This window comes from Colius striatus, chromosome Z (genome assembly GCF_028858725.1).
Source record: "Colius striatus isolate bColStr4 chromosome Z, bColStr4.1.hap1, whole genome shotgun sequence".
Lineage (NCBI taxonomy): Eukaryota > Metazoa > Chordata > Aves > Coliiformes > Coliidae > Colius > Colius striatus.
The window spans coordinates 67,405,324-67,420,750 of record NC_084790.1 but is presented as its reverse complement, the minus strand read 5'-3'; the positions used below and the strand labels follow the sequence as shown (position 1 = coordinate 67,420,750).

Genomic DNA, 15,427 nt, shown 5'->3' with positions numbered 1-15,427 from the left:
TTGTTAGCCAGACATCTTCTTGATCTGCTTTTAGAAACAAGCTTTTTGTAGTCCTTTCTCCTGAAACTCACCGGCTTTGGAATATTTTAGAATACAGGCACAATTTTTTATTTGTTTTATCATTGCTGTAACACCTGAACTTCAGTTCATAGTCTTCTAAACTTAGCAAGTGGTATTTTTTTACTAGAGCCTGGTATGTGGTCAGCTGTGTCAGTAGAGAGCAGTCTTTTAATCAGATTTTGTGTTCAACCTGCATGCTCATGATTCAATTATTGGAAAATCTGATGTGCTTCTGGATCTGTCAGGCTGCTCATTTGAACAAATAAAAGCAGTGATTCTTTCGTTATCAGCAAAGTTGGTAAGAAAATAAATTTTGGCGTACCATAGAAAGACAGTAATGTTTTCATGCCTGTATTAGAAGACATGCAGTGGTTTAAAGCTATACACAGCTTGAGATTCTGTGTCAATACGTGATTATAACTCATCACATCTGTTACAGGAACCAAACTGAATTTATTTGGCTCTTCAAAAAATGGCTTTGGCTTCAAACAAAGTGACCTCGATATCTGTATGACGATGGCTGGGCAGGAAACCACTGAGGTTGTTTGAAAAAAATTTTTGTGAAAATAAATGCAAAATTTTGTCGTTATATTGTGTCTCTAGTGTAACATATTTATTACTTTATAAAAGCTTTTCTGTTTAGAAGAAAACACAAATAGGTGCACCAAAGGCAGATTCTTTTGGGGGGTTTTCCTGTTGGTCTAGGCATGAGTTTAAGAACTACTCTGGGTAGTCCGTTTTTTTTGTAAATTCCATTTTTTCCTGAATTCTGCACTGCCGTTACTCTTGACATTAGCAGAAATATATTATTAGCACGTAAATACTGTGCTTTGTAGCATAAACAATTAGGAATGGAAGACAGTGGCAAAGGATATCAATGTCCTTTCATGTCTAACGTAAACTTTTTTAAGGCCTGTGTTAAGATACTAATTAATGTTGGTTTTAGAATTGCTATATTGAAACTATTTTCTATTGAAACTATTCTCATAATTCTATGTATTATGAAACTCAATTATACAGCTTTAAGCTTAATGGCAAGTAGGTAAAAAGTTTTGCCTAAAATACTTATAGCAGATACAACTTTCAACCTTTTTTCTTAATGTCTTAGGGACTTGATTGCATCAAAATCATTGAAGATTTAGCAAAAGTTCTCAAGAAACAGACAGGTAATTTTATTGCAAATTAAAATGCACGGTTTGTGTGAGTTTGGTTGCTGTAGTGAAAACATTCTGTAGATGAAAATCGATGAGATAAAGCCATATTGAAGAGCTTAATGTTAGTAAGCCTGAGGTTATATGTTAACATTTGCTTGTGGGGTTTTTTTGCGTGTGTTAGTCTGTGAGCTTATAGACCTACATCTGGATTAGATAGATAGTATACTTGTAACGCAATTAAGAACAAAGCTTAAGTTAAAGCTTGAGGGTTCATATTTGTATGTTCAGTGCCTAGTAAGTTAATCGTTAAATAGTTAATAGTTAAACTGATCCACATTTGCAATGTGAATTCTTGTTTTTATACAAGAAATTAGACTTTATATTTCTGCTTTGGTGTATCTCACATGAATTTAATACAATTGGAGCAAATCAGTGATCTCTTAAGCTTATGTATACTTGTATATGTCATGTTTAGCAGGTTCACCATGTTTGATGAGTTGGTAAAATAAATATTGACTGTAACTGAAATGAAATTATATTATCAAATAAGATTTTCTTTTAGCCTTTTTACTACAGTTTAGAATTATTTGTAGAGCATTTGATAGAACTGTCATTCAGTCAGTTTGTAATTTTAATATTTCATCCTAGGTTTAAGAAATGTCTTGCCTATAACAACTGCTAAAGTCCCAATTGTCAAATTTTTCCATATCAGAAGTGGTCTTGAGGTAGACATCAGTTTATATAATACTCTGGTAAGTTTATCCTTTTTTTTTAAATTTTTGTAACAGAAAAATATGGATCTTCTTCTTGAGATTAGTGATTGTTTTGTTCAAATTCAACAGTCAATGACCTATTGCAGCTTCAGATTTCTGAACAATTGTTTTTTATTTATTTGACTGAGTGGAGTCAGTTGTGACAATTGCAAATTGTCAGTTACCTAAGAAATGCAAGTTGTCACTTCCCTAAGAAAATACATGAGTTTATCAGTGGTAGTAAGAAATAGTGGTTTTGGTGTTTTAAGTCTTTCTATTAAGACAAAATAATGTAACTTCAGCTTTCTTACACTTGACTTCCTGTCAGGGCTTATGCTTAGCCTTGAGATCTGGAATATAGTGCTTTTTGAACCCAGCTTGCCTGAACTGGAACGTGTGTTGGAATTTACAAAAAACAAGAAGTTCTTGGCAAAATATTTTAAAAACAAGTTTTGGAGTTTTATTTCAACATCTCTGAACTTCAAAAGCCCGTTCCGTGAAACATCAAAGGCCAGTAAGTTTTAGAAGAAAGTATTAAACTTCCTGAAGTTTTTTGTATGAGGTCCAGGAGAATCTTGAGGAAGATTCATCAATCACTAAACCTACAAATTGTTTTTCTTGAAGTTATCCATCCATATGGCTGAGTTCATAGCTGTCACATTTCTGGGCTGTAATCTATTAGTTCAGAAACTTCCCTTCTACCTAATATTTTGAAAACGCGGTAGTAGATGAAAGCTTCCTTTTCTGAAGTACTGTTCTATCACTCCTGCTCATAATGTGTAGATTAAGGATGCTGATGATCTTTTTAACAGAGCAGATGGTTACCTCATGGTTGAATGCTTCCTTTCTCAAGACACTTTCCACTATGCGAGGCTTCATATCTGCATTTCCTGAGCACATAACTTGCTGGTTTTGGTTCTCAGATTATTTCTTCAGCACTCTCCTGTATTTTCTATATACCTTTCTCATTTTTGTAGGCTTTGCATAACACAAGACTCCTGTCATCATATGCAGCCATTGATCCTAGAGTGAAACATCTGTGTTACACAATGAAAGTATTTACAAAGGTAAGTATATTTCAGACGTTCTAGAAGCAGTAGCACCTGCACCAAGAGGTGATAACCATACATGATTCTTTTTCTAGGTCTGTGACATTGGAGATGCATCTCGAGGCAGCCTTTCTTCTTACGCATACACTCTTATGGTGCTGTATTTTCTTCAGCAAAGAAATCCACCTGTCATCCCTGTCCTTCAAGAGGTACGTTGTATCAAGAAAGAAATACATATCTGTGACATGCTCTTGACCAGAAGAACAATGTCAGTGCTGAATCTGAAGGGCTCTTCTAATGAATTTAATATTATGATTTCAGATCTACAAAGAGCCAAAAAAGCCTGAAATTTTAGTTGATGGCTGGAACGTTTATTTCTTTGATAAGATAGAGGAGTTGGTGAGTAAATCAGGTTAATAACACCAGAAATGGTGTTACCTATAGCCTTGCAAATGAAAAAGAATTCCTTTCAAGAAACAGACTGGAATACACTGATTGAATATGGAAGTGGAGTTATCTATTGCTTTGAAAATCCTAATCACATCCTGTAAACCTTGAAGAATATATTTGGTTGTAATTCATCTGAGAACAAAAATAAAATCTGAAAAATCTGAAAAAAATAGATTAAAAATATTATTTGAAGGTATTCACGATGATTAGTTGCTCTGTGTGTCACAATACTATGTAGAGGTAACTCCTGCAAATACCAACTGCATATCTAGTCATAGATGATTAATACTGTCAAATAATTTTGTGTTAAATAGGCACATCAAGTGAACTCATAAATTCTTTTTGATAGCAGACAAAACCTAGTGTTAGAACCTTTATCAATTCTCTGCTTTTTTTGGTTAATGTTTTTTAAAATATACCATTTTAAAATCAGTATTGGATTCTTAGTACCAATTACGGAAGGAATGGAAGTATTCTGGTGTAACTCATTGGTATTTCTTTATAAAATAAGGCTTAGACTGTTTCAGTTTCCAAGTTATTAATATTATTCTGTATAATATAAGTACTGGAAGCAAATATATTTCTGTCATTTTCAGCCAGTTGTTTGGCCAGACTGTGGCAAAAACACTGAATCTGTTGGGCAGCTGTGGCTGGGACTTCTCCGTTTCTACACAGAAGAATTTGATTTTAAAGAGCATGTCATCTGTATTAGGAGAAAAAATCTGCTTACAACTTTCAAGAAGCAGTGGACCTCCAAATACATTGTAATTGAAGGTAAAAGCCCATGAAGTGCATGACTATGTGGAATTTCTTGAGTGGCCACATGAAAAACTTGATCTTTCCCCAAGGCTTATTTATGGGTTTTTTACTAGCGTGTTGTTGTTTGCTCATGTTTTGAAATCCATCTAAAAATTCCCACTGAGATTCAGAAGTGGTAAAAATTATTCTTAAGTTTTCTCTACAGAGAAGAAGATGCAAATACTTTTGATGATGACAGTAATACTAGGTTTAGCAGAGTCCATGTTTACGTGACCCATTTAACCTTTGTGTAATTACTCTTCTAAATAATACCATGGTGTTTAGCAAGAAAATGCAGTGACATGTTTTAGAAATGTTCCCTAAAGCACTTTCTGAGGCAGCCATGACTTTCCTGGAAAGAATTTCCATAACCTTGCCCGCGTGTTCAGCTTATTCTTCTACAATACTTCAGAGTCAGAAGTAGACAGCTGGTATCTTTGCCCTTGGAGCTAATTTCTTTTTAATAAATTTGCAAATAGTTCAATTTCAGTATATTAGTTCTGCATTCAGAGTAGCTGCTTTGGATTGTTCATGTGTACATATGCACTGCTGATCTTGCCCTGGAGTTGAGTAATACCTGTAATACTTTTTGTACAGACCCCTTTGATTTGAACCACAATCTTGGAGCTGGATTGTCAAGAAAAAGTAAGTCTCCTGTTAACAAATTTGGGTGCAGATGTGAAGGTCTTGTCTTAGGTCTTATTTTACTGGCTTCTTTGTTTAAATGATGTTTTCTCTTTTTCTTTTTTTTTCCCCCAGTGACAAATTTTATAATGAAGGCTTTTATCAATGGCAGAAGGGTATTTGGTACCCCTGTAAAAACCTTTCCTAAAGAATATCCCTCAAAAATGGTGAGTTGGTTCTGAAAGCAGTATGTATATGTTCGTAAATTTCAACAGTACTCTAAAAATTTTTATGGGAGTTATTCAGGAGTACTATTTTTGTGTTATTTGCATGTAAAATATGTTGGCATGCAGAATACTAATCAAGTCAGAACTTCATTGTACAGACTTAAATATTTTAGTCCTTACCAAAACCATCTTACAAGTTGGTTTAAAAAAGAGATTACAGACCTGATGGTCAGCAGGCTGCCTGTAAAGAAGAAACTAATCTCATCAGGTCATTCAGGAGTTCAGCAACACACAGCAGGTTTATTCTTCTCTGTAACTCTTTTTGCTGTTGAAGATTTGCTTCTCTATCTTGATTTTAATTTTAAATGCGTGGTTTCTTCTTCAGGAGTACTTTTTTGATCCAGAGGTACTAACAGAAGGAGAATTGGTACCAAATGATAGATGCTGCAGAATTTGTGGTAAAATCGGACATTTCATGAAAGATTGTCCCATGAGAAGAAAGTGAGTAAAGTTTTGCCATCTGTGTGGAACTTTCCCTTAGATATATTTAGATGGAAGATGAGGATAGTAACACTAAAGCAAAATTTTTAAATGCTGCAGATTATTTTCTTCTCTGATGAAATGAAAAAGTATCAATACTAGTTTTGACAGTAGTGGACAGTGTTGATTTTAAAAAAAATTTTGGTCTGTGAGTCATTACTTTTGCCAACACAATCTGTAGTGGTTTTTAGCAGTCTTTTCAGAGAAGGCTTCAAAGCTATTTAGCTTAAGGTAGTAATGCTGATTCTGCACTTCATTATATAGGAAAGCAGTAGTCAAAGAGAAAGTAAATGCAGAGCTGAGTAGCTGTGCACTGTGAAAAGCACTCATGAAAGCATTTTATGTATTTTCATTGTTAATAGCTTCTACTTCTATAATCCTTTTGGTTCCAAGCCACAATTTTCTCATGTTCACAGAATCATGCTATTCATGTCAAAAGCAAGACAGTGTCACAGCACAAACATATGAGAACAATGTCCCGGTTTACATCCAGATAATCCAAAATTCTGCATCTCTCTTCTTGTGATGAATGCTAAACTGATCTTCATGGTCTTCATATTACGAGCTCTCTAAACTTAAAACCGATCCTTTGATTTTATTTCTTCCTAGTTAAGACAAAGCTCTTCAAAAACTTCATGTCTTTAAGATAGTAGAAATTGACAAATAAATAAAAAAAGGATAAAATTTTGAAAGCCTTTTTACTTGCTTGTAAGGTGAATATAAAAATCTAATCTGTTTACAGTCTGTGTTAAAAACTGTAATTAAAATCCAAATGCACTTTTTATATAAGTAGATTTTTAGCTATGTACATCAGGTGGATGAAGTAGCCCTTCTGCTACACAGTAGGGAATTGTGAACTTATATTGCTGAGACTTGATTTGTGACTTTACTGAACTTCACCAAATGCGCATATGGTAGCAGGTTATGGTTTGAAAATAAAGAACACTGAAGGTGGTGTGAAAATTACTTGATGTCTAAACTGCTGTCTCCAGTGCAGTGCGTTTTTTATTTTGCATTCTGGAGTAAACCCCCAGTTCATTGCACATAACACAGCTATAGTCTATGCAACATTAATTTGAAAGTCCATGGGGTGTTGCATCTAAGAACATAAATCGGGTAAGATCACTGATACATTTGAGTCCTCTGTCCAACCATTGCAATAGGAGTTGCTGTCTGTATGGATGGTATGCTAGTTGGCTGCTTTCTGTAACATCTCCTTATGCATTCCCCTAACATCTACAGTTGCAGTGTAAGAGATGAAGCACATACCTGCCTTTGTCTGGCAGTGCTCATTTGTGGACTGGACTTGTTCATAGATTCAGCCCTTTTTGTTTGGATTTCTTCTGACATGTAAAGTAGTACTTTCTTTCGAATGTTTAAAGCCTACCTCATTTTAGTTTCTTAAGCATTCCATAGTCATAGGCTGTGGAATTCAGTTAGTAATGATACTGCTGTGATGATTTTGTAAGCCATGATTGTATCCATCCTCCAGGCTCTCCCCAGGTTGGAATGTCTTGACCTTTTTAGTTTCTCTTCCTTAAACACTTGCTGTCTTCATCATTTTAGCTGCCTTTCTCTGTACTTTCTCTAACTCTACTACTTCCTACTTAAAATACTGAGCTTAGACCAACATGCAGTACTCAGATATAGGCCCACCATATCTAGCAAAAAAACCCCAACATATTCTGTCCTGTTCTTAGGATGGATAAAACACTACACTTCTGATAAAGAGTGCCTCCCCATCTTTTCTGTAGGCTTCTTTTAGGTTCTGGAAGGCTCCTGTAAGGTCTGCCCAAAGTCTTCTGTAGGCTGAGCAACTCCCAACTCTCTCAGCTTGTCTCCATAGGAGAGGTGCTACAGCTCTCTGATCACCTTCCTGGTCCTCCTCTGGACTTGCTTCAACAGGACCATGTCCTTTTTTATGGTGGAGGCTCCAGAGCTGGATGCAGTACTGCACATGGGGTCACACCAGAGGGAAGTAGAGGGAGAGAATCACCTCTTTCAGCCTGCTGGCCACAGTTTTTGTGATGCAGTCCAGGATATGTTTGGCTTTCTGAGCTGCAGGCACACATTACGATCTCATATTTAGTTTTTAATCCATCAGTACCCCCAAGTCTTTCTCCACAGTGCTGCTCTCAATCTATTCATGTAGGCATGTTTGAGACTTGTCCTGACCCTTGTACACGAACTTCCCCTTGGCCTTGTTGAATTTCATGAGGTTCACAAGAGCTCATCTCTCAAGCGCGTTTAGGTCTTTCTGCATGGCACCCCTTCCCACTTGCATCTCAATCACATCACACACCTTATTTTCCATGTGCCTTAGTATAGTTCCCAGGAGGATCTGCTTCGTGAGCTTGCCAGGAAGAGGTGAGACTGACCAGCATGTAGCTCCCTGGATCTTCCTTTTTCCCCCCCTTTCTAAAAAAAAGAAAAGCTCACCTTGGAGCTCATCTGCCATTCTGTTGTCTATTCTTTCTGTTTGGGAGGTATTTTCAAGCTGCTTGCCATTAGTACTGCATCTGACTGACTAAAGGAGTCTAGTATCATCTTCAGACTTAGAAGTTTCATTGATGTCTCCTTCTACAGGTCATGTATAGAGAGGTTAGATAAAACCAGTCCATCAGTGGTAGCTGTTGCCCCACTGCTGGGTCTTCAAGTCACATAGAATGTTAAAAGCTTTTCCCAGTAGAGGAGACTTCCAGAGCTACTGTGAATATACAGTTTCAGAAGGAAGGAAGGGAGTTCTGACTGAATAGTACAAGTAGGAAAAAAAAAATAGCTCTATTTTTTTTTACACTTTGTTAGCGTTTTACTCTGTGTTTCATTGCTTCATCTGTCATTGCAACTCTTAAAACCCACATTTTCTCTTATGTTTGTATTTCTTGAGTCATTATGGACTTGAGGGCTTTATTGTAATCTTAATTGTAGAGTTAAATTATTAAATATGTTACATGAGCATAGCACTGGTAGGAGAGTCAATGTAAAGGAGTACCTTAATTCACTCTATTGAACCCACTGAAGAAATACATGAAATATACATCTGTTGTCTGCATGCAGTACTTGGTTCTGGTTTGGTTTTTTTTACTCTAAGGCCTATGAACTTAGCAGTATTTTTCTGCTCCTGCAGACTGAGGCGGCGGCGTGATTACGAAGATGCCAAAAAACAGAGGTATCCAGAAATCAAGGAGCAAAGAAACAAAGAGGATAAAGAAACTCTGATTAAAACATCAGAAAATGAAAGTTCGATCAATGAGGGAAAGTTTCACCTATGTACACCTCAGAAGAGGAAATTAGCAAGGGTAGTAGTGGAAACTGGAAAAGAAAAAACTAGGCAATCAGCAGAGAAGTGGAAGCATCTGGATGACAGAGACTTAAGAGAAAAACGTTGTTTTATCTGTGGAAGAGAAGGTCATATTAAAAAGGAGTGCCCACAGTATAAAGGAGCTGCAGGTATGAAACTGATCGTGCTGAGTTTAAACAGATCTTATGACTTTTTTGGTATTTTTAACAGGATGGAGCAAAAGGTAAGGTTCTTACTTTGAGTGGCATCACATAACTTTTGTCTTTTGAAATTATTTCAGTCCAGTCTTATTTAGTCAGTTTTCCTTTCATCCTCACCTGCCTTCTAGAACTTTGCTGTATCCCAGGAGATTTGCCATGATTTCTCTTAGCAGATAAGACACTTGTAACAGAAAAGTTGTATCTAATATGTTGAATTCACTTCCAGTGTCTTCACTCTGTAAGAGTTTGCTAACATTGCGAGTTACAGCTGCTTATTCAGTACATCGTAATTGCAACAAAAAGTAGCCCTACAGCTCTTGCCATCACATAAACCAGAATTATTCTATGACAACCTAAAGTCACCGTGAAAGTGTACAGATAGTTCAGATAGAATCTGCAAATGAAATAATGAATGTTCCCACCAACTCAACAGCTGGATGGATTATTTTTCATGGAGACACTTTGGAATTTTGACTTAAAGAAAAAAACAAAACAACAACAGAAAAACCCCACAACTGGATTTGGGGACATTTTTGTAGATCCCAGCTGACAGTCTGAACAAACTCATAAAATACTTGCTTAGCAGTATCTAAGTCATCCTTCATATAAGACAATTCTCTCATCATCTGTGTTATAAAGTAAAATGATTCTGAGGTAAAACTGAGACTGCCTAAGACAGTAAATGGTACTTCTAGGTAGCTTCCAAAGGAACATAGTACTGTTGTTTCCTTGTAGGTAAAGCTAGGAGCATTTAAATTCATACTGGAAAAAATTGCTCTACAAATTGCTCATGACTTGACCTATTAAAGTAACTAATAAGGAATCCTTTGTATAAACTTAATTTCAAACCAGTTCTGCTCAACTAGCAAAAATGTGCTGTCTGGGTTAAATTGGAAGACTTTCATTAATCAGATAAAATTGGTGGAAGCAGGAATAAGACTGTGCTAACAAAGTACGTGAAAGAGAGAGGAAAATGGTGCAAATGTATTCAGAACTGTCAAGGTATTTAGAAGTGTACTTAGTTCAGTAGGCTACTAGAAGTGCTGAGTGGACAGAAAAGATGTCTAAAAACTCGAGCTACATTTTATTCAGCTTCTGACTTTTTGAAGGCACATGTCAAGCTTTAATTCAGCTTTTGAGTTTCTTTATGTTTGGCCTTGTCTCATTGACCTTTTCTTTCTGCCATTCTATTTTCTGTGATACTGAGTTTGCTAACATGCCTGAGTGTTTTGTAGTCAGTGATGTTGTACATTATAACATTCATTAAATGAGAATTATGCTGAGGCTGTTGCTAAGCCAGCAACAAAGCACTATGCAGCCACTTAACTCACCTCCTCCCCACTCTATAGTGGGATGGAGAAAAGATAAGCAAGGGCTCATGAACTGAGACAAGGACAGGGAGAGATTACTCACCAATTATGTTCATGGGCAAAACAGATTTAACTTGAGGAAAACAAAATCAGTTTAATCCACCACCAATCAAAAACAGAGTAGGATGATGATAAATATAGCATCTTCCCCCATCCATTTTCCCAGACTCATCTCCCCGCTCCCTGTATCTCCACCTCCTCCCACCTCAGAGGCACAGGGAGCAGGGGATGGGGCTTGTGGGCAGTCCTCAGGAGAAAAGCATTCCTCACATTCCTGCCCTGCTCCAAGGTGGGGTCCCTCCAATGGGAGACAGCCCTGCACTGACCTCTGTGAGTCCTTCCCACAGATGGCAGCTCCTCACAAACTGCTCCGATGCAAGTCCCTTCTGTGGGCTGCAGCCTTTCAGCAGACTGCTCCATCAAGGACTTCCCACAGAGTCAAGGCCTCCTTTGGGTGCTGCTGCCTGCTCTGCAGTGTGATCCTCCACAGGCTGCAGGCAAATCTCAGCTCTACCATTGCCCTCCGTGGATTGCAGGGGAACAGCCCCTGTCTCACCACAGAATGCAGGAAAGTCTCTGTCCCAGCACATATCCCCTACTGACCTTGCCATCTGCAGGGTTGTTGCTCTCGCCTTTCTGCTGCAGACTTTCCTTTCTTAAATAGTTACTGCAGAGGTATCTGATTGGTCCAACCTTGGCCAGAGGTAGGTCCAACTTAGATCTGATGGGGCTTCACACAGCTTCTTACAGGAGCCATCACTGCAGCCCCTCTTTCACTACCAAAACTTGCCATGCAAACCCAACACAGGCTGTACAGTACACGTCTAAAATCATGAATTCTGAAATAGGTGTTTATTTTTAGAATTACTGTTTTTTATAGAATCACAGAATGGTTTGGGTTGGCAGAGTCCTTAAAGAACACTTAGTTCCAACTCTCCTAGACCTAGTTCCAACACCTTCCCCTAGACCAGGTTGCTCAAAGCCCCATCCAGCCTGCACTTGAATGGGGACAGGGATGGGGCAGCCACAGCTTCTCTGGGCAACCTATGCTAGTGCCTCACCACCCCTACATGGAAGAGCTTACTCCTAATAGCTAATCTAAACCTGCCCTCTGTCATTTTGGAGCCATTACACTTAGTCCTATCATTATGTGCCTTTGTAAAAAGTCCCTCTGTAACTTTCTGGTAGTTCCCTTTAGGTACTGGAAGGCTGCTCTAAGGTCTTCTCAAAGCCTTCTCTTCTCCGGGCTGAACAACTCCAAGTCTCTCAGCCTGTCTGCCTAGGAGAGGTGCTCCAGCCCTCAGGTCATCTTTGTGGCCTTCCTCTGGACTTGCTCTAACAGCTCCATGTCCTTTTTACATTGAGGGCCCCAGAGCTGGATGTGGTACCGCAGGTGGAATCTCATGAGAGTGGAGTTAGAATTAACTCCCTCAACCTGCTGGCCACAGTTTCTTTTGATGCAGCCCAGGATTCGGTTGGCTTTCTGGGCTGTGAGCACAATGACAGGTCATGCTGAGCTTTTTGTCAACCATTCCCCTCAAGTTCTTGTCTGCAGTGCTGCTCTCAGTCCACTTATTGTCCAGCCTGTGTTTGTGTTTTGGATTTCCACAGCCCATGTACAGGACTTGGCCATGTTGAACTTCATGAGGTTTGCACAGGCCCACCTCTCAAACTTGTCAAGGTCACTCTGGGTGGCCTCCCTTCACACCAGCATGGTCAACAACAACACGCAGTTTGGTGTCATCAGCAGACTTGCTGAGGGTGCACTCAGTCACACTATCCATGTTGCCAACAAAGATGTTAACCAGTTGAAGGGAAATGATGTAGCTTGAGCTTTGTCTTTTTTGATTACATAGTGCCTGAAGTGTTCTCTCTAGCTGAAAAGCTGGACCTAACAGACTTTGTTTTTTGCTAGGCTACATTGTGTGAGACTGTGGACAATTCACTTAACACCATTTATTCTTCCCCGTGTCCCTCTGATTCTGAAGGAAGATACAGAGCTTAATTTATTGTACATTCCTGTCTTGGTTTTGCCCAGCTAGAAAAAGGAAAAAAAATACCCACAACTCTTCCCTGTTCCGCCAGGAGGGGAGCCCAAACCAGGACAGTTCCTAACTTGGATGCTTAACTATAGACACATCTCACCTTAATGTGCCAGTTTATGTTACAAAATTAAGAAAAATTAAAATGTCAATCTGAAGGTAGATTACAAATATTTTTGTGTTTTTATATCTTAAAAATAGAAACTATTTTCAAATTAGCAAATCTTTGTAATAGTATAATCTTTTCAGGTGCTTCAAAACCAGAAGTGTTGTGTGGATCTTCCTCTTTACCCAGCGCTGCCAAACATGCTGGTAGAATAAATCAGGTAAGCACCAAGTGTCCTTTTCTTCGCTCTTCTTCTCTTTAAATGTTATAAAGCCCATGTAAAGTAATTAAGAGTAGCTTTACTTAAGTTTCAAAGGAGAACCTTTTTTTTATTGTGGAGTAACATCATTCGGTTTTGGTTCAACAATGTGTATATGTTGTTTATAGGGAGTGCTTGTACATGAAGAAAAAAAGAAACAAAAAGGAAAAGTATTTTTGAGCCCCCAGTCAGGTTTGTATATCTTCATTTCAATTAAATTCTGTGTAGAAGTATGGGTTTTTAACTTGGTTTCTCCATCAGTCCTTATGGTGACTGTCTCACTTGTTGCACACAGCAGCTGTCTGGACAGGATGATAGATAATTCTGAAGTGAAGGCACGTCACTTTTTTAGCAGAAAAGTTTTTTTTTGGAAGCAAAGCATAGGCATGTCAGTTCTGTACATTTTTTCTTTAACTCTAGATGTATTTTGCAGAAGGATATGGGCTTTTTAAAAAAAATCACTCTCCTGCTTTGGTATACATGGGGTTGTTTCTGCAGGGAGGACATGTGGATCACTTTATTGTGAAGCTTCCTCAGAGTAATTGTCTAGAATTCCACATGGTCAACTAACTTAGGAGATACTATGAAAGCACATCCTTGGTCCGAGCTGCCAAAATGCAAGGTTGTTAAAATTACAACAAAATGACATCTGAGTAGCATTGAGATGATGATATAAAGGTCTTCACATACTCTCTAGATCAGAGATGTTTTATGTTCGATGCATGGTTACAATTGCAGCTTCTTTACAATTATTTCACACACTTACTAACAGGTAATGATTTTTAATGCAAGTGCTCTTTTAAATTACTTTTAATTTCTAATGCAACTCTGCAGACCTTTTAGCAGTTTTTACTGTAAAATGCGTCTCTCCTGAGGCACCCGAAGGGAAATGTAAATTGTCTTTACAAACTTTGGAAAACTAAACTGCAATTAAGTATCTCAAATTAAATTCTCCATTTTGTTGGGAAAACATTTATTTTCTGTTTTCACTGCAAGGCTTTTTAAAATATGAGCTTGAGGATTTTTAACACAAAGTGACTTGTCTTTTTCTAGTTTTCAGTTTTGTATTTTAGTATTTCCTACTGTCCTTCAGCAGGTAATGATCTCGAGTTGATCCATGTATGCTTTCATTGTAGTTTGACTTAACAGTACTTTTCTCATGTCTGATTGTTTCAGTTGTTTTATGTCTTTAAAAAAGTGATGGATTCTTCCTCCCAATCTTAGGCAGCCTTTCCAGTAAATACATGACTCAGGGAAAAGCCTCACAGAAGAGGACCCAACAAGAATCATGAGGGATATTATGCACTGTCAAATTGCAATACAGGCCCTTCATTTGATTAAAAAATTTTCTTTGGCTAATGCATCTGGATTCACGGGACAGCAGCATAGACAACCTTTGTCTTAAGTTAAATGAAATATGGATGTTTTATTTTAGACTGCTATTATTAGCAACTGTGGATTATAACACACACCCCTGCTTTTCAATAGATCGTTTGAGTATTGGACTAGAAAGCCATGATGTTCTGTAATTGTTTACTAGGTGAATCATATAGGAAAGGGACAAGTACTAAAAATGGACTTTTCAAGGTTTTGTTGCTCCACTTGACCATTGTAAAATGTACTAAAATAATGTGCAAGCCAAATACATTATATTTTCTTCAAAAATTGATTTTTTGAAGGAGTAAATAATATTTATTAATGTCGATTGTTTATTGAATCCTTGTGTAAAAGTGTTTGAAATATTTGTAGACTGCTACTTTTGGGATTTGTTTTTCTGTAGAGAACTGAAAATATAGACACTAGTAAACACATATAAAACAATCTCCGGACAAGCAGTGCCATTGAGATTTCTTGTGGTTTTTTTTTCATTCTGTGATTTTTATGGGAGTTCTTTTGCTGCTGTGCTTGTGTACAAGAAAGACGAAAGACTAGGAAACAGTTCAGTCCTGTTTGATGCTGCTAAGAATCTTTTTTTCAAGGCCTTGGGGATATAGACAAAAATGCTTTAAGAAACAGAGGTATTATATTTGGCAACTAGGAAAGACACGTGTCCATTTTAATAAAATGTGAAGAGGATCCTTGTACCAGCCAAGAATTTAATTATGACTATGAACTTGAGCTTTACTTGAAGTCCTTCCAGAACTCGTAATGTAACGTCTTATCATGTTAAGGAAAGAATTAGTTACATGGTAAAATTGAAACCACTGTTATTTATGACTTTGAATAAATCTAAAAAAAAACCTTAAAATCAGACTTTATGTTTTCGTATTTCTTCTTAGCTTGTAGTTTTCAGTATTCCTGACTTATGTTATCGTTTGCTATGTTTATTAGAATTATCTGGTTTTACAAATGTATATTAATTTTTTTTCCTTACCCATCTACTTGTTGAAGTCATCTTAGAGGGCTGAGATCCTAACTCCTGTTTTGGTTTTCATCCATTATTAGCTATCTATAAACCTTTACACATGCAAGTTTTACATTTGCAAAGCTGCTCT

General features: G+C 37.4%; 1 protein-coding gene across 5 annotated transcripts in view; it reads left to right on the top strand.

The window, feature by feature from the left end:
- Positions 1 to 15,427, top strand: part of TUT7 (terminal uridylyl transferase 7) — a 48,068-nt gene that overhangs the window by 32,372 nt on the left and 269 nt on the right. For 2 of the 5 annotated variants that reach the window (XM_062017971.1, XM_062017967.1), the window contains 14 exons: positions 500 to 600; positions 1,169 to 1,226; positions 1,863 to 1,966; positions 2,944 to 3,033; positions 3,111 to 3,224; positions 3,337 to 3,414; positions 4,062 to 4,239; positions 4,861 to 4,908; positions 5,023 to 5,114; positions 5,500 to 5,615; positions 8,782 to 9,104; positions 12,817 to 12,893; positions 13,061 to 13,124; positions 14,157 to 15,146. In XM_062017971.1, coding sequence (XP_061873955.1) covers positions 500 to 600; positions 1,169 to 1,226; positions 1,863 to 1,966; positions 2,944 to 3,033; positions 3,111 to 3,224; positions 3,337 to 3,414; positions 4,062 to 4,239; positions 4,861 to 4,908; positions 5,023 to 5,114; positions 5,500 to 5,615; positions 8,782 to 9,104; positions 12,817 to 12,893; positions 13,061 to 13,124; positions 14,157 to 14,224 — 1,511 coding nt within the window. In that variant the 3' untranslated portion in view covers positions 14,225 to 15,146. Of the gene's footprint in view, positions 1 to 499; positions 601 to 1,168; positions 1,227 to 1,862; positions 1,967 to 2,943; positions 3,034 to 3,110; positions 3,225 to 3,336; positions 3,415 to 4,061; positions 4,240 to 4,860; positions 4,909 to 5,022; positions 5,115 to 5,499; positions 5,616 to 8,781; positions 9,105 to 12,816; positions 12,894 to 13,060; positions 13,125 to 14,108; positions 15,147 to 15,427 lie in introns of those variants that run through there. The other 3 variants (XM_062017969.1, XM_062017970.1, XM_062017968.1) reach the window with 3 other exon arrangements.